We start from the raw sequence: 18,642 nt of genomic DNA on the forward strand, positions 1-18,642 counted from the left end.
CTGAATTTGGTGTATATACTGAATTTACTGAAATGATAAATTTCTTACTTTGAATGAAATAGGATTGAACTGATGGTATAAAATTCCAATCATTAATCATTTATTATTTCAGTTTCATAACCTGCCCTTCTTCCGCAAAGGGAGCCCAGGATGGCTCGAGAAAAAAATGGCATTAAAACAATTGTAAAACAACATTGTAATGTAATGATAATCTTCAAATGCTGCTTAAAATAGAAGAAGAAACATCCATACAAAGCCCCAAAGCATCCTGAGAGACTACAGCTGGGCCCCATCCTTTTTGGTGTCCCAAACAACAGAATCATAGCCCTGTGTGGTGTGACTTAAGGGATGTCAATGCCCAGTGAATGAAATCGGCAGATGTCAAAGTTGAAACATGCTTAAATTTTTTATTAATCTTAAGAAACAAGAGTAAAAAGGAAAGCAGCTTTATCTTTGTCAAAATCACATGCCTGCTGACACTATACAAAACACTCCTTCTGTAGCAAAGGTTGCTCAGTAATTTAAAAGATAGTTGCCAAAAATAAACAGCATTGCACAGAAAATTTGAAGTAGAAGTTTAGTTTCCACAGTACAATGTTATACATTTCTATCATTTTATTATATTTATAGGGATCCTTGGAGGCTTTTCTAAATGCACTTGTTTTTGTAAATAGCTAGCCAAAATGACCAAAAATGATCATGCAGGAAATAGAACATTAATTTGGTTAGGCAGCTGACCAAGAAAAAGGCTACTATTGACCTTTTCAGGGACATAGTGAGAGATATTAAGTAGCATTTAGATGACGACTGGTTTTAGCTGCTTTGGAACATGTTGGGTTCTTTTTCCTGTGACGAATGCAAATTCACCACTTTTTCTCTTCCTTTAGCTAAATTTTGGATTGTGGAATGCACGCAGTCATGCACTGACACTCGTCCACGTAGATGTAGTCATAGTCAATGCTTCTGCCATCCTGGCATGTCAAGGTCACCTTTCTCCTATGGCTCTTGAGCTCCTGGCAGCAGGTACACTCACGTTGCATTGCATTTGCTTCACTGGAATACCTGTCCAAGTGAAATATATTAGATTAGAAGTTTTCCTGAAAATGTGACTCTGCCACATTTAGCAGTCTAGGCTGACTGCTAGATCTCACTATTCCCAGCTTAGATTTACCAAATCCCAATGATTGGATTTAAGAGCAGGAGGTTTTTGCCTATCAAAACAGGCTTAGGTAAAGTGCTGATTTTAAAGAAATGTATTTGCTTTCAAAGTTTCTATCTATAGTTTTTGTTTCATGAGCAATTTGGTCCTCAACATGCTACCAAATCAAGGGAGGAACCAAAGCAACATGAGGTGTGGAGGAGTGGAGGAGTGGGGATGCAAAAGGCTACGTCTACATAAAACACTTTCTTTCACATGATTCAAGTTTTACTTCCAAACCAGAATATGGGAAGGGAAACAGATCTGGGGAAATAAAAGTGTGTTATGGATTGGGATTGCCCCTCCAATATTCCTGCAGGAACAAACCAATGTTCCTACACATAGATTGAAGAATCTGTGCACAGATCAGGATTCTCTAGTTCTGCCACATGGATAGATGGAAAATCAGGGTACCAAGTACATGGAAACAAGATACTTTGTGAGTACAGTTAGTACAGTTTGTCCCAAATGTAAAAATAATAATAATAAAGAATACAACATTTCTCCTGTATGTAGTTGTGTAAAGTGTAGAATCAGGATGACAGTCTTTTATTCAATGACTGGCAGTTAATACACACACAGGAAATGATCACATGTGCAACACTTCATGTTCCAGCTCTGGTGAAGATTATTTCTGAATCTGGGACTAAACCAAATTCAGCATCCTGTTGTGCAATGGACTTTCACTTCTGCAAATGGGAACTTCCCATTCCTCTGCTCCCCACTCCAGTCTCCTGTGCACTCCTAAAGTCTGTTCCAGAGGGCTTGGGGGCCCTAAACAACAAATTTGAGGGGGCACAGGGAGGAGGAGAGGAAGGGGAAGTCCTGTTGCATCCACTGTAGTGACACTGGATTTCTCCCCTGGTTTTTTATATTAGGGACACAATACAATTTTGAGAGCCCAAGCAGCAAGCTGAAGGGAAATAATGGCACTGATAGATGCTACATACACACCATACATTTAAAGCGAATTTTCATCCCAAAAAACAATCCTGGGGTTGGTTTATATTCCCCTCCCAGAGTTACTATTTCCAGCACCCTTAACAAACTAGGGTTCTGTGTACATTGTCATAATGACAGAATGTAATCAGTGTACTGGTGTATTCACATACAAGAGCTGAGAGTGCTCCTGCTTCAAAATGCATATGAAATTCACTGTGAGAAACTTTGTAATTTTCTGCTTGGTATGACTTGAATATCCCAAAATGACGTGGATAAATGGATAAGACTTTTTTGTCACTTACTTTGAAGAGCTTGGACAAGCCCCTTCACAGTAGGTCAGTTCCACAACTTCAGAAGATATGCATTCACTCTGACGTATAAGAGTTTGGTTCTTGTGAACCTTGCAGTCATTTGCTGAAAGAAAGAGGTGTGTGGGGGGGGAGGAAATCAATAAATATCATGTCATAATTTTCACTGATGTGGATTTCTACCTCTGGTTACAGATGAGCTACAGAACAAAAGAGGCATATAGACATATGGCATCAAAGAGTATGCTTAATTTAGGTCTTTAGTAATAGATAGCATTCTGCTAAATGCTATTTATAGAAAGTTTCTTGTAGGTAGGTCTGTTTTTCAAAGCAACCATAGTTTGCTACTTGCTTGCTGTACTGCTTGCCTCAGGGATCTGATTGGCTACTGTGAGAAAAGGCTGCGGGACTAGATAGGCCATAAGCTTGATCCAACAGACTCATCTTATGTTCTTATGAAGACTCAGTGCAAAACAAGACTTTCAGCAAAAATAAGTAGGACAAACAACAGCTGCAGGTTTCAGAAGAGGCTTCTCTCCATCTCAAACAATATATGAAGGTTAGATAACAGGAGATGGTTCTTAATCTAAATAGAGTTAAGCTGGACCTAGGCACAGTATTGTTCAGACATTTGTTGTAAAATGCCCTAGTAATCAACAAGGTAAGCAAAAACTTCACTTACTTTTAGGTTTACATGTTTCACAGCAGCCATCAGGAGTCAGTTCAAGTTCATGCTATAGAACAGGAAAAGAAGGTGGTTGTTGTTGTTGTTGTTGTTGTTGTTTTAAAAAACAAAACACTGCTGCTGCATGCAAAAGTGGGAACTTTCTAGTACTGGATTTGCACTGTGCCCTTACAGACACCCCCCCCCCAAGTGTCCCTATATCCATTGTCCAGGATAAGTCTGACAAACAAGTATTGTTTATTATTTTAAAACTGGTGACAGTGATTGCACATGATATCTTACTCAAAAACGTCTTGAGAACTTATTGTCTGAGTTTTAACATAATTAGAGCAGAAATGATTATAAATCAAGAATGGGAAAAAGAAAACTTACAGATTCACACTCCTCTGGATGAATGATGGGACATTTCCTTTTAGATTGGACCAGAATGAATGTATCATTCATTTGCTCACATTCGTAGTAGCTGCAGTTATTTCCTCCAGGTGGCCAAATATCACCAGGCTGTTGTCATGAATAAAACAGAGCATTATTTGTTTTGTTTGTAAGTTTTAGCATACCAAATATACTCTAAAATTAGCTAGATTGTCACTGCCCACAATCACATCTCATTGGTTCAGGACATGTCACAATTTATTCTAACCCTCATTTTCCATAGCAACTCTGTAGTTATAATCCGAAACACACTTGTTGGAAATTGGTCTTTTTTTCTTAGATGCAGGTAAGTGGGCTTTGGCTTTGCATGTGAGATACTGTATATTGTATATGGGACAGAGAGAGATTGGCTTCTCCCAGAACTAGCCACCCATGAGCCACATTACCAAGACGACATTTGAACTTGCATCACCTGGCATCCAAATCCAATACATCATAAATATATTTGAATGATGAGAAATAATCAGAACTTAGAGCAGTCAAGGCTGCTTTTAAATGCTACGAAATCAATTCAAATTGTGACATTAATGGTAATGAACAATTCTACCTTGTCCTACTGATTCTAATATTAACTGGAGTAGGGAACCCGCAGTCATTCAGATGTTGCTGAACTACAATTCTGATCATCGCTGACCACTGAGGTTGAAGAGAGCTAGAATCCAACAACATTTGAAGGGCCACAAGTTCCCCACCCCTGATTTAAGCACTAACTCAGGTAGTCTGGCAACCTGGATCTCACTGGACCCAGCTTGACCTCAGTGCTTGATAAACACAAGGCAATTGCATAATCAGGTTTAACTAGCTAGCTTTTTATTTTGTGATTGGGCACCACCTATTTAGGGAGCAACAGATTATTTGCAGGATCAGATTCTTCACTTCTTGCAAGTGACTCCCATTATTTTGGGTGCAAGTTTCTGTGTTTCCTTGTTTGATGTCTCACAACTCACTAGATCCTTAATCCACAGAACTTTCACATGCCTTCCTTCTGACCTTCTAGCTAAGTCGTAGATGAGTTCTCAAATATCAGGTAGACAATTGCTGCCATGAGAGCCATGCTTACAGATACTGAATGACCATTCAAATCCCCACAGCCTGTTCAGCTTAGCCTGTTCACATTTCAGTCATTTACTTGGACCCCTCAGTGTTCATTTGTGTATGCAGTGTAGACTTTGGTTCTCTAAATTCATGTGTCCCAATTTGAAAAGAAGGCCAAGAATGAGCAAAAAGTATGCTTGAGAACGCCTACAATCAGCATTGTCAGTTGGGTAAAGAAAGTAGAAGAGTGAGAATACATAATTACCTGTAGTATCTCAGTGGTTTCATTCATGTTGATTATGCATGCATTCTGGACACACTTTCCACAACACTCCCCAGCTTCTACCTGGTACTCGTAACCCTGTTTGGCAGACAGGAAAAGTTAACCATGCATGATACGTGTGGAAGAGGCAGCCACCTGCAATGATGAAGACTGCAATCCTAACCCCATTTACCTTGGGAAAAGACCCACTGAATTCAATAGCACTTACTTGTGTACAGACATAAGTTAGGATTGTGCTGTTGGGGAAGAAGCAGTAATAGGGGAAATAAAGATTTGTGCTTACCTCTTGGCAATCCTTATCACATGTAACTGGTTGACATTTTACAAGATTTGTATTGGAGTCTGGGTCCTTTTCAGAGCTGCAGACACATGTTTCACAAGGCTTGCTAGGAACAGGCATTTCAGCCTGGGAAAAGTCAAAGAATAGCAGTTGTATTTATAAAAAGAATGTATAAAGCAACTTTGTGAACCAAATATCAAATTCTTTTTAAAGATTTCTAACATACAAAATGTTTTCAACTCTTGCTTTTATTTCACTTTATAAGAACTCCATTAATATTCTAAATAAGCAATCAGGGAACAGAAAAACGATGAATGATAGCAACTTATGCAAGGCCACCAAGTGGGTTCAGAAACGAGCAAATATTTGAAGCCACATTTCTAAGAATCCAAGATACTTCTGTGGAAACATCCTTGATTTTTAAACTGAGTATTAATTCCTGTTTTATATTGTAACTGTGTTTGCCATGGTTACACCAATATTATATTTGCATTTTCCTAAGTAAAGCATTTTCCTAAGTGTAAGAAGAAATATATGTCTAATAGGGTTGCCAGCTTCTTAACCAATCTCAGCTGCTGTGTTTAACAGCCATGTGAAAATTAACAGCTGAAACTTTTCACAGCATGGAAATGAACATTATACCTTCTTATCTCTCTAATTTCCACGCTGTGAAAAGTTTCAGCTGTTAATTTTCTAAAGTCAAGCTGCTGTTAATTTTTGAAAGTCAAGCGGCTACAAGAAAGAAGATTCCACCTAAACATTAGGAAGAACTTCCTGACAGTAAGAGCTGTTCGACAGTGGAATTTGCTGCCAAGGAGTGTGGTGGAGTCTCCTTCTTTGGAGGTCTTTAAGCAGAGGATTGACAACCATATGTCAGGAGTCCTCTGATGGTGTTTCCTGCTTGGCAGGGGGTTGGACTCGATGGCCCTTGTGGTCTCTTCCAACTCTGTGATTCTATGCTGCACCAGAGCAGGTCAGGTGTTCTTCTAGATATCTGGCAACCCTAACCTAAACTTGCAGTGGCCATTCCTTGGCATGCATCCTTGAGTATTTTGTAATGTGGTTCTGACTTTCACACGTGAGATGTTTATTGTGGGAAATGTTAATATAGTCCCCATGCAACCCAAGAAAAAATATGATTGTGAAGCAGCACACTCATATCATGATTCATGATATATTGCGAGGTCAAAAATTATGAAACAATATTACGATATGGATTTCAAGCCAGTTTTGGATGATGTATTTATATATTGTGCAGCCGTACACAGGATCCACATGACATTGTCATCAACATATCAACCCGTATTCCCCACATCTTTAATTCAGATGTATTTTTTCCAGAGAAACTCTGCTAGGTTAAAAAAATGTTGCCAATGACCCATTTGCAATATCTCAACAACCCATTTCTAATATTAAGCTCCTGTCTAAATGCATCCTAAAACTACCCATTATTAGAAGGCAGAAAACAGTGGCTTGAGTTGCCTCAATGAATTGCTTTTCATCTGGCAGAATTATCTGCCCATTGTCAAACATTTTCCATAGTTAATGAAGCAGGTGTCCTTTCGAAATGGCCATTTAAAAACTTCCCTGTCTGGACACTTAAGTGTAGGTGGTTTAAATAATTTAGTATGATTTGCACTTTTACTCAAAAAATGCTTGCTTGGGAAATCCCACCCTCCCCCACCCTCTGTAGTATTCTAATATGGCCTCAAGTTCAAATTCTTAACTTTGAAGTTTGCATTTTATTTTGCACCTTCCCCAACCTACTAGAGTGCTCAAAGCGGCGTACAAAGGAACATTTTAAACGGTCAGAAGCCAGTACAACAGTACAGTAAATTGATTTGTTTGGCCCCCTAGTGGCCAAAAGTTGAAAGGATTTCTTGAGGGGGAAATTGGAACTGAGCCCGTTTTGAGGCCTGCTATCTGGAGAACGGTTCCAAGATGCCACAGGCCAAAAACGGCAAAACCCCCAAATAAAACCGGTTATTGTTCATCTCACTGGCATATATACATTATGCTGGTGATGAAGGCCTACTGGATACATCAGTCTCCCTGAGCGCTGCATACTTTGTAAGCAGAAGTTTGACTGGATGATGCTTTTGGGATGATGCAGCCAACTCAACAGCACAGCAGTCAGTGAAGATTTGCACATGCAAATCACTGCATGGTTTAGGCAGGGAGGCGCAAGTTGTGGCCCTCTAGGTGTTGGGCTCCAACTTCCCCCAGCCCCAGTCAGCATGCCCAATGGCCAGTGAGGGTGACAGGCAAGGATTTTTTTCAGCTGGAACTTGCCAGAACACCCGTTCTAGCTCCTCTCAGGTGGGTGCCATTGCCATTTTCCTCCTCTGGAACACCCTCCTCAGGAAAGCTCACCTAGCACTGACTTCAATGTCTTTTTGGTACGAAGCCAAAATAACCTTCTTTTATCTCCCCAGAACCTTATGGTGTTTTATATTATGTGGTTTTAACATCCGTTCTTATTGTTGTCTGGTGGTTCTGCCATTTCACGTTTCTTTTTGGTTGTTTTTAGCTACTCTTGAGAACCTTCACAGTCGAAAGGTATAATAAATATGTCTGAAAATCAGTATATAAAAAAAGCATGCTCAAACAGCATTGCTTTGACTTGACAGGTATCCCTTGAAATTAATTTCAAAGTCCGGCTGCTGCTACCGCTACTGCTACTACAGTCTCTGCCTACGACTGAAAAGGGAACAATAGAAAAGAAGGATTTTAATCTGTGTACATAGTATATGTAGACATAAAACTCGCATTCTTACCCTGTAAACTGTTCCATTGACAAGACAGACATCTGGGATTGGTACTGAAAACAGAAACAGACAATTACTTTAAAATATGATGGGGAAATTATGTTTATAAGGTCCATTCCTGGATCCTCATCCCCCTAAGCTTTCTTCATTTCACCTGCCTAAATTAAGTGAGTGGGGGATCAATTTGATGTTGCTATTGTTTCACAGCTGGGAGGCAGGTATCCTTGCTGATCTAGTGCAGATCAACCAGAGATCTACATCCACCTTTTGCTGACTCCAGCTTTAAATATGGTAACTTATCTGACAGGGAAACTCTTTGAAAAAGATTGGGGGCGGGGAGAGGAGAGTAAGGTGATACCTCATTGCTCACTTGACTGTTGGATATAATCCTTTCTGTGCAAAAGTGAAAGGAGATACATGAACACTTTGCGTTCTTAAAAGGCCTGCCCTTCTCTGTATTTATTTATTGCCACTCCTTATTATTTATATATCACCTTGCCTCCAAGGAGCTTAAGGCAATGTACGTAGTCCCTGCTCCCACCACACACACACACAAACTTTTACCATCACAACAATCCTGTGAAATGGATTCAGGTGAGAGATAAATCTGTAAAGCACATTTGAAACATGTTCTTTCCCTCAGGGAATGTTAGGCACTGTGGTTTATTAAAGGTTGCCAGGAATTTTAACTACGAGGGGTAAACTACAGTGGCCAGAGTTCTTTTGGAGGAAATAATGTGTTTCAAATGTGCTTTAAATGTATTTTGTGTACACAGTGACTGGCCCAAAGTTACTCAATGAGCTTTGTGGCCTAGTGGAGTTTTGAAGATGAGTTTCTCCAGCTTTTAGTCTGACACTAGTCCAAGGTGGCTTTGAAGTATAGTGCATACTGTTTGACATTGCACTCCAGAATGTGTCTTCAGTTTCCAAAATGTTTTCATGGCAACATTTTTGTTTGTTTGTTTTAAGGAGGGGAGTGTGGAATGCTTCCACTGTACGTAAATTATGTCTGGCTTCAGCCTAACTTGATGTTTTAATCTCTCTCATCTACTTTCTCTCTCTACATGTCAGAATGCTAGCACTTACTACAGGGAAAGCTGACACAGCAGTCTCCTTCAAGCAGGACTGGGGTTGCTTCGTATCCAAGTTCACAAGGTTTCTTTTCGTTGGAGCAGGTAGTAGTATTGCATTCTGTGGAATAATCAGAAAACATAACAGAGCTGAAGAAGCAAGTCTAGCACCCCAGCCTTAAATGTTTAGACCAGCAAATATTCCTGTGGTGCTAGGACAATAATCCTATTCAGTATCATGACTGGTGGGTGAGAGCGTACCGGGGTGGGGTAGGTATGCACGAGGAAGACCGGCATGGCCCCCTCCATCAGCCAGAGAAAAAACAGCTGAAGGAGGTTTGACACATACATACCCACTCACCGCCCAACACGTCACACACTAGTATTGTAGAGCTGAAGGACAGCATACTCCAGGGCATTAAAAGCTGCTAGCAGTTTACTCCCCTTGCCTCCCAAGCTGGCCATCGTGGCAAGTGGGAGACCTAGCCAATCCCCACCCATCCACCATCCACAATAAGCTTGTTTCACCCCTTCAGGCTAAAAAGAACAGTAAGATCCAAGGTCTGAGTATGCCTCCCCCCCCCCCCGCCCACCGCTTCCTTTCCCTCTCATGCCAGGTCTGTTATATTTCAAGACCTAGGGCAGGGACTGTCTTATTACTGATCATTGTAAGTTTTGCTGCAAGCCTTTTTCTGGCTAACAGGTGGACTAAAAATGCATTAAATAAATAAATACATTTCAGAATTGACTTAGCTTGCCTTCAGATCATATTGTAAAGGAGGGGAAGGAGACTAGCAAATCTCCTGTTTCTGACAAGTCCTCCAGTCCTAAGCAGATTTCTGTCAAGAATTCCTACTAAGGTTGAAGGACATACTGCCAAGTTAATGTATGTAGGATTGCAAGTTAATTGTAGTAAAGCTCTTTTGACTATATGGTGAGCAAAGCAAAGCATCCAAACCCAGAGATTTAACTCTTTATCTGCCTGTCAGTCCCCATATGACAAGAGAAAATGGTTTGTTTGTTTTTTGTATTTTTTACAGATTGCTCTGTGTAGTTATTTACTATAGAGATAATTAAGTTGGGATAGAATTGTGCAACTGATGTTACCTGCCAACATGTAATGCTGTCTGGATGTCTGTGTTTCCCCCTCAACCAAAGCAACAGTAACCATAATAGCACAAATTGTTTCATCAACAGAGGGCAGAATTGAATTGATTGGCATTGGCTATCAATAAATAATACATGCAAATACGTACTACATTGAAGTTCTGGACAGCACGGGTCTTTTGGTGTCAGCACAGGGACAGGCACAAACCCTTCTTTCTCACATTTGGGTGGTTCCGATGACACACAGGTCTGTGGCTTGCACTGGACGCTCTCAGTCAATGGGTCACAAATACACTCTTGACAGTTGCTCTTCCATGAGGAGCCAGGCTATATGAAAAAGAAAGCAAATCAGTTAACACTGTATGGCAGCAATGAAACCTATCATCATCTGCTTACTTGTCAATTATAAGACCTTAAGCTTTCTTTAGAAGGGGCACCTAGTTGATCTTAAGTTTCCTGTAATATCAAACTTACGGTAACTGTGCAATAAGCTTTGGACCAGAGCCATACAATACAACTTGAAGGTGCTTCTTAAGGATTGTTTCCACCACCCCACAAATGGCTATAAAAAGACTTCCTTAAATTATAAGATACAGAAAGTTATGCTGAACCAGGGAGATGCACATATATAGCATTGGTTCTATATGTGCCTTAGGCATGGCCTTCTGAGTCCTCTGAAAGTCTTGTTGGTCTTCTTCTGAAACCCAAGCAAAGTACTTACGATGGAGACCACAACCTCTATCAGCTATTTTAATTTCCATCACTTCCATCAATGTCTTTCTTTGAGATCACAAAGTGTTGCATTAGATGTTAGTCCTACTCAGAATAGACCCATTGAAATTGATGGACATGACTAAGTTTGGCCAATTAATATTAGTGTATCTAATCTGATGTTTCAAAGGCTTCAGGGGACAACTGGTGTACCTCTCAATCCAAAGGGGGCTGGAAAGTGTGCTGTACAATCCATCTGACAGCTATAGAACCCAGGAGAGGCTGGTATTTCAGACTATGTCTGCTTCTCCTTCAGAAACACTTCTATGTTTCTGACCAGCTCACTATTTCTGCATGTTGATAATAATTATCTTGATCTACTGGTACATGCCAGTTATGCATACCAAAACTACAAATCTCTTTGCTACAAAGAAAAGTTTCAATGACTTCTATTGCTTTCTTTTGGTTATTCTCCAACACACACACACAGTGTATAACAATAACAAGAAACTAAATTAAATAAAATATTGTGAATTCTCTCCCTCCCCACATGACTTTACCCTCCCTCCTAAAATCTGAAATGATCTCCGACTCCTACTACAATATAAAATGATGCCCTTGTCTGGTAAAGCAGAAGTTTAGCACTAATAATAACAGTTTGCCGCCTTGTGATTGTATGTGCAGGGGTGCAGGGTGTTGCAGTCATAGTGGGTCCAATTATTAGTCCCTTGTCAGTTCTGGATGATTCTCTATGTTGCCTGTGTATAGGCAACGGTCTAGGCATAATCTTTCCAAGTGAAATACTCACTGGTTTGGGCAATCCGTCTGGTCCCACGCAGCCTGGAAATAAATAAAGGCATAAGAATTCATACAGATCCCTTATATTCCATAAACATGTAAACTGCCTTATAGTTTCCTATAGCCATTATTATGCAGCTTTTTCCAGCTAAGTAACCAGTTTATACAGAGAATTTCACCACATGCTGAATTTTTACAGGATTCTTCCTGGGTTGTTCTTTAAAAACATACCTCCATGCAGTATAATAAAAATACAGGCATAACAATACTGTATTAACCACATAGTAGTAAAACTTAATTTCATCACATGGAACGGAGCATTTATGTGTAACCACAGAAGGAAATGGATGCTGAGGATGCCATAGCATCCTGCTATTCTTCACCACTTGTGGCATGCCCCCTGCAGGTCAGCTTCTCATTTTGAGTTTACAGACATTATTTGAAATTACAGAAAGACATGCAAATGTTAGAAAAAGCTAAAGTTACCCTTGTGTTATTTAGGCCCTAATTATACACATGCACACACCTCTGAGCAGATAAGTAGAGGATTGCCCTTCCACATACCACCTCTAATGAGCTTCATAAGCTGTTTATTAGGGGCAACAGACCAGAAATAAACCATACAGGACAAGCGTAGCATAGTAACAGCAGCTTAGAAAATAGAAACTAGCAAATATACAAAATAGCAAATAGCTTCAGGTAAGCCCCTGGAAATAATCCTTCCAGCTTTGGGTGGTTAACTGCCTTCTTATTGTCACAGCCACCAACAGAAATTTGACTGCTGTCTTTAAAACTTGTGGGATTTTATCTCCCAGCAAATGTTTAACATAGAATTGAGTTGACTTTCCTGGTAATTTGGCCAGTAAAGGGCCAATCATTTGCTGATGAACTCCAACACCGTTAATTATGCATCTGCTTTTGGTTTAAATTCACATAATTAACCGATCAGGAATAGAGAAACTTACCACATGTTTTGACACAGATATCCGTGTATGTATTGAAGAGGATTTTGTCCTCTGGGCAGAAGCATCCTTCAGCAACATGCTCACTTGTATCTTTGGTTGGTCTGCAAGGAAAAGAAGAGCAGATAATATTATTTCCAGTTCTGTAATCAAACAGTTTAATAGCTTTAATGCTCACCTTCATAAAAACACTATTTTTTCTAAGGGATTACAGTATTTAAATGCAAAAGAAAATTGGCGCTTTCCTAAGAAGTAAATAAATACTGTAGCCATTCACTATAAATGGCATAATAAGAGACAACAGGTTAATTGCAACAGTTTATGTTAAGAGTAAGAATTGTGTGTTGGGAATCCGGTCAGCACAATTATTTGCATGTCTACTCAGAAATAAGTTTTTCAGGTCAATGGCACTTACTCTCAAGTAAGTGTGCATATGGTTGCAGATTAACAGCGCACACTGAACCACTCAGGTCAAAAGTGCTGTAGGCTGAATCTGGCCTATGGGCTGTCACTTCTCCACCCCCAATTTAAACCAGTGAAAGCTAGTCTGCCAGGCCACTGTGCTCAAGCTGTAAACACTACACTAGAAGGAAAAAATATTTGAAAGGATCTTTCTTAATCTATTTACAGTGGTACTTCGGGTTACATACGCTTCAGGTTACAGACTCCGCTAACCCAGAAATAGTACCTCGGGTTAAGGATAAGAACAGAAATCGTGCTCCGGCAGCGCGGCAGCAGCAGGAGGCCCCATTAGCTAAAGTGGTGCTTCAGGTTAAGAATGGTTTCAGGTTAAGAACGGACCTCCAGAACGAATTAATCCGAGGTACCACTGTACAATGCTATCCACTGTACAATGCTATCCAATTGCACTATGCATGGGATCAGGGTTGAAACAGAATCCCTTTTTTGAGCTAAGAACAAGGTAATGCGGAATAGTTATCCTGGCTTTAAACTCTTTTCACTTGCTCTGCTTTACTTAATTTGGGACGGACCCCCACCTTTTAACACCCTTGACTTAAGGTAACCAAGCTGAATAGAGAGAGTTAAAGCTAGAATAACTATTCAACATTACCATGATTTATGGTATCAGGTAAGCATGCTAATCCATTTATGTGGCCTATACAGTATTTGTACTCTTGCCTCATTAATTTGTGCAGAGTACAAGCGAGTATGTGATTCCAGGGTAGATGCGTTTAGCACCAAACATTAGAATTACCATGCCCTGGATTAGCCATAGGGATAGGGCCTGGAGAACCTGAAAAGGTTTATGGTGCCCTGGAGGACCGACTGGATCTTGAAAACATCCTTGTAAAATGAGTAGAGTTGAAAGACCAAGGCAGGGACTTCTGTGGTGGGAACTGCTCAGGCTCTGGCAGGTTTAAAGTATCTACCAGCAAAGAATGCAGTTTAACCAGGGTTAAAAACCTGAAGCTGGCAATCATAATTATTTGGGGAGGAATTGACATGGAATTAATGACCATATAAATAGATAAGAATGCATTTTTAAAAACAAATCCTATTAATTAATGCAACATTCCCCTAATAATTAACACATCAACTATCCGCTGTTGCCATACTATACTAACTAATTAAAGATCTTCATATAAAGATCTTGATATGACCTTTATACATTCACCATTTTCTAGCAAGTCATATACATATTTCATATTTGTCTCTTATTCAAAGATACAAAAGTGCAGCCATTAGCATTCAGAGAGCTAATTATTTAGTTAATACATACCCATCATCACAGGTGACAGGGTGAATGGGGCCACATGCATTGTACACCTTGTCTTTGGGGCAGTGGTATGCTGTATATAAGAGAATAAAATGTGTCATTAAAAAGCAGAATGACTCCAGCATGAGGCAGAATTATGTATTACATGTTGTCATATTATGTTTTTCCCCATTAGCTTTTTAAAAAATCACATAAAGCATCTATGGTTGGCATCAGATTGAATGAAGGAGTGGCGTTTGCCAAGGCAAGGCACACCCACACCCAGAGGACTGTTGTAAGCCCCAGTGCATGCTCAATCCTGACCGACAAATGGAAATATCCATAGCTGAGAACATGGATTCAATACAGACATCCACAGATGGATTCTAATCCAGTGGAGAGAACCTGTTGGTGGAAAGAGAGGGAGGCAACGTTTGCCAGTTCCCCCATCCTCTTGCAGTGCCACCTCCCATGTTGATCTGGAGGATCCTCCAACCCTCTGGAGCAGTTTCAGAGGTTGCAATGGGCTTCAGGGAGATGGAGCAATTAGCAAAAGTCAACTTCCCTTCCCTTCTGGATTCAACCCACTATGAAGTACAGAAGCTGAAATGTTAATTCTTGTGAAAAAAAGACAAAGACTGAGGGAAACAAACATGCAACTGAAGTTAGAACATGCTATTGTTCAGTTTGCATTGATTACTATTCATCTGCTGACACCGTTTTGAATGATTGATTGATTGATTGGTTCACTCAGCTATTATTGCTCTACGGTAAATTGCTGCTAACTTTAGGATAAGCGAAAATACGTTGTCTTCCACTTACGGCATTTTCCTAGCGTCATGTTCCTCCAGTCAGTACAAACCCCTTTAGCTATGCAGAGGGAAGCATATATCTCCAAATTGTAGCAAGGCACAGAATCATTGGAAGACTGACAGGCTTCAAGGAGGCAGTTTTCATAGTATATTCTGGGAGGCAGAACCTTATGGCATTCTTCAAAGACACTTCAAATACAAAAGAATACATGGTTGAACTATGGCTCATAAATATTACAATGTCCCCTTGCCACCCCATTTGCAGTATGAAACTGCGACTGAAAGGATAATATTCTTAGCAAATATGTACAGTACATTTCACAATGATATCAATTCTAGAAAGATCAGCTTTGTATTACTATGGAAGTAAAAATCCTAGTGTTGCAATGTTACAGCTCTTTATGGTATATAAGGTAGCTGAGATGCCTTGAAGATACTAAAACAATGCCATGCTTATTGTTGGATGGATCTTATGTTCTTTGTATACTGTGTTAGTTTTATGATGTTAGCCACCCTGAGCCTGCCTCTGGCTGGGGAGGGCAGGGTGCAAATAAAACTTATTATTATTATTATTATTATTATTATTATTATTATCTGTGAAATATAAGAACAATAAAGGAAAAAGGGTGTTATCTATCCCTAGAAAACATTTCTGATGTCCTGGCAGTAGATAAAAACATAAAAATATAAGGTGAAAAGCCCTGCTGGAGAAGACCAAAGCTCTATCTTTCTAGACCTGTGGTCAACCAGTGTTTTATGCCCTGCCCACAAGTTGGACAGATGAGGTCATGTGCACAATGTCTTGGTAATGATTTTATGTTCCTATGTGTTCATCAGAAGTGGGGTTTTTAAAAAAATAAAGTTGTCAAAGCAATAGCTTGCTCTGCAGGATCTAACAGCTGAAGCATTTGTAAAGGCTGTGTTGAACTTACTCGCTCACAATCAGCTCGCACAGAGGAGATGGAGTGGTGCAGGGTGTTGGTGCTGGTGTTGTCGTTCTTGGCTCATGAGGTGTTGTTGTCGGAGGTGATGTTGTTGGCACTCCATAGCAATGGGGCTTGTTTTTATCGTAAGTCTTCCAGTAGCTGGCCATTTCTGAGCAAGAGAAAGCTTCATGGCCGTTGGGGAGGCGGCAGTCATCTGTCTTGTCATTTGAACATACCCCTAGGAGGGAGAAAGGGTCGCATCGTAAGTGTGCTGAATATGCAGTATACATTAATGTCACTCTGAATGACACTGAAATAACAAAGCGGACTTCCTAATTGAAAAAGCCATTGTTGCTATCATAAAGTGTACCTTATATGCATATTCTGTTTCCTACTCTTCAGTATGGATATATTAGTCAAACCCAGGCTTCCTCAACCTCAGCTCTCCAGATGTTTTGAGACTACAATTCCAATCACCCCTGACCACTGGTCCTGCTAGCTAGGGATCATGGGAGTTGTAAGCCAAAAATGTCTGGAAGGCCGAGGTTGAGGAAGCCTGGTCAAACTATAGGTCCACCAAGCCCAATTAGGTCTACTCTGATGGGCAGCAGTTCTTTCTTCATCCTAAGAACTTTCAGATGTAGATACCAGGAACTGGACCTGGGATGGTCTAACACCACACACATGTGTTCAGCCATGGAGCTGTGGCCTCTCCCCCCAATGGTTAAAATTTCTTTATTGCTTTTCTAATGCTCTACATCTTCCTATGTAAAGAAATTTGTTTTAAAGGAATAACATTGTGAAAAAGGATTTGAATGGTTGGGGATGCTTTGATCCCTTTACTTACCACATTGCCCCTCTGTGTTATGCTGAAATAGGTCAAAGGGGAGTTTTATTGAGAAAGTGAGCCCGTTGAAAGATATAAAAGCTTGGAGTGCAGGGATTTCGACACTCATGACAGTACCAGTACTGGTGACAGAAATACCATATTTGGTGAAATCTCCATTGACCGGCTCATGGTTGAAAAAAATCTGAAACAGCAGCACAAAAGAGGCAAAAGAATATAAATCTGGAGGATTCAGAGTCTTGAAGAGCACTTGAGGACAATCAGTCCTGGCCATGCTGATATTTCCTAGCTGCCTGTTTTTATACTACTTTTAATACTGCAGTGATTATTTTACTGTGTTATTGTATTTAATTAAAAACAGTAAGCCATAGTTTTTAACTGAAAACACACACACACACAGACACACACACACACACGTATATATATATGTGTGTGCGCGCGTATGTCATTGATTCTATAACCATTAACTGGAAGTAAAGTGCATTAAACTCAGTGGGGGCTTTCTTCTGAGTAGTCATTATAGAGATGCACAGTTTGAGGAATGGCATCTCAATCCTAAACATAATCTACATCATGGGATTAAGTAGCATTCCTCAAACAGGCACTTTGCCATGATTGTTATGTAAATTTTACAACCCATTAGCTGGTTTATAAATGTCATTTTGACATTTTTGTTTTGGTAAAAAATAATTATGGTAGGAAGCTGACACAGTTTGAGAAATCTGTGGCACACAGTACCTTGTTAATTCTCACTCCTTCATGCACTTCGCTGTTTAGCACAACTTCCATTGAGTTGTAATTTACAATGATGGCTCTGGAACAGGGCTGATTGTTAGTGACATCACAGAAATAATTGTCAAGCAAAACACTGAGGTTTCCATGTATATTCACAATCTCTTTCACCAAAATGTAAGTGCAGTTGTCATAGAAAGTGTAATAAGTGCCATCAAATGTCAGATAGTTAGCATCCCAACCAGTGCAAATACCTGTAACAGAAATCAAAAGATCAAATAAGGTTCACCTGGAGTGTAGTCTTGAGCAAACCAGAGTAACCAAAGTAAATATACACTGTGAAATCATTGGTTATTATGCTGTTGCTTGTGTTAACTTTGATGGGCTAGGTCCTAGTCTGGTGCACCAATTAGAAAGTGGGAATAATAAGAGAATTCTAGGAGAGCAGTTTTGATGGTGCAGATTTTGTGGTGAAGCAACTGCCATAGCCAGAGTCCTGATGACTAGTGACAGCCAGGGCAGGAACTGGTTGAACCACAGCATTTTCTCCTTTACTCCTTTCCACTGAAAAAAGAAAAGCCACCCATTGACTTTTTTAGGAGTATGCTAGAGAAACAAGAGGTCTTGGGCTTCTGCAAATCCATAGCCTTCCCTGACAGACCCTCAAAAGTCTCAACTCCCTCAATAAATGGAATTGCAACTGCATGACATTACACCCCATGAGCTTTGTATGATACAGTCCTGTAAGTTAAATATCTTAACCTCTCATTTCATATCATAAAGACATATGTACTTTTTCTGAATGCTCGGTTATACTTACATTCACATTCATAGCGTTCGACACAGCCATCCTTATCTACTATTTTTATCGGTGGGAGTCCACTCACACATACTGTCTTCTCTACAGGTGGTTGCGGCTTCAGAACTATTTTGTTGTTTCCTTCACAAGTTGCCACAGTGCAGTTGTTAAACATCCAAGTTTCGTTGGTCTAGAGGGAAACCAGAGAAAAAAATTTCTACAAGTGTCAT

The 18,642-nt window shown here is 40.0% G+C and overlaps 1 protein-coding gene across 1 annotated transcript in view; it reads right to left on the bottom strand.

The window, feature by feature from the left end:
* Nucleotides 1-387: 387 nt before the first annotated feature.
* LOC307200959 (mucin-5AC-like) overlaps nucleotides 388-18,642 on the bottom strand; it is a 65,686-nt gene continuing 47,431 nt past the window's right edge. Inside the window, exons 33-49 of the mRNA XM_079950064.1 lie at nucleotides 18,434-18,602; nucleotides 17,620-17,867; nucleotides 16,882-17,065; nucleotides 16,041-16,272; nucleotides 15,119-15,297; nucleotides 14,321-14,390; nucleotides 12,583-12,683; nucleotides 11,628-11,659; nucleotides 10,258-10,435; nucleotides 9,018-9,122; nucleotides 7,941-7,984; nucleotides 5,167-5,289; nucleotides 4,866-4,961; nucleotides 3,506-3,634; nucleotides 3,131-3,182; nucleotides 2,443-2,554; nucleotides 388-1,062 (exon numbers count right to left, since the gene is read on the bottom strand). Coding sequence (XP_079806190.1) covers nucleotides 888-1,062; nucleotides 2,443-2,554; nucleotides 3,131-3,182; nucleotides 3,506-3,634; nucleotides 4,866-4,961; nucleotides 5,167-5,289; nucleotides 7,941-7,984; nucleotides 9,018-9,122; nucleotides 10,258-10,435; nucleotides 11,628-11,659; nucleotides 12,583-12,683; nucleotides 14,321-14,390; nucleotides 15,119-15,297; nucleotides 16,041-16,272; nucleotides 16,882-17,065; nucleotides 17,620-17,867; nucleotides 18,434-18,602 — 2,229 coding nt within the window. The 3' untranslated portion in view covers nucleotides 388-887. The remainder of the gene's footprint in view (nucleotides 1,063-2,442; nucleotides 2,555-3,130; nucleotides 3,183-3,505; nucleotides 3,635-4,865; nucleotides 4,962-5,166; nucleotides 5,290-7,940; nucleotides 7,985-9,017; nucleotides 9,123-10,257; nucleotides 10,436-11,627; nucleotides 11,660-12,582; nucleotides 12,684-14,320; nucleotides 14,391-15,118; nucleotides 15,298-16,040; nucleotides 16,273-16,881; nucleotides 17,066-17,619; nucleotides 17,868-18,433; nucleotides 18,603-18,642) is intronic.

The sequence above is a fragment of the Podarcis cretensis genome (genome assembly GCF_951804945.1).
Source record: "Podarcis cretensis genome assembly, chromosome: 1".
In the NCBI taxonomy this organism is placed as follows: domain Eukaryota; kingdom Metazoa; phylum Chordata; class Lepidosauria; order Squamata; family Lacertidae; genus Podarcis; species Podarcis cretensis.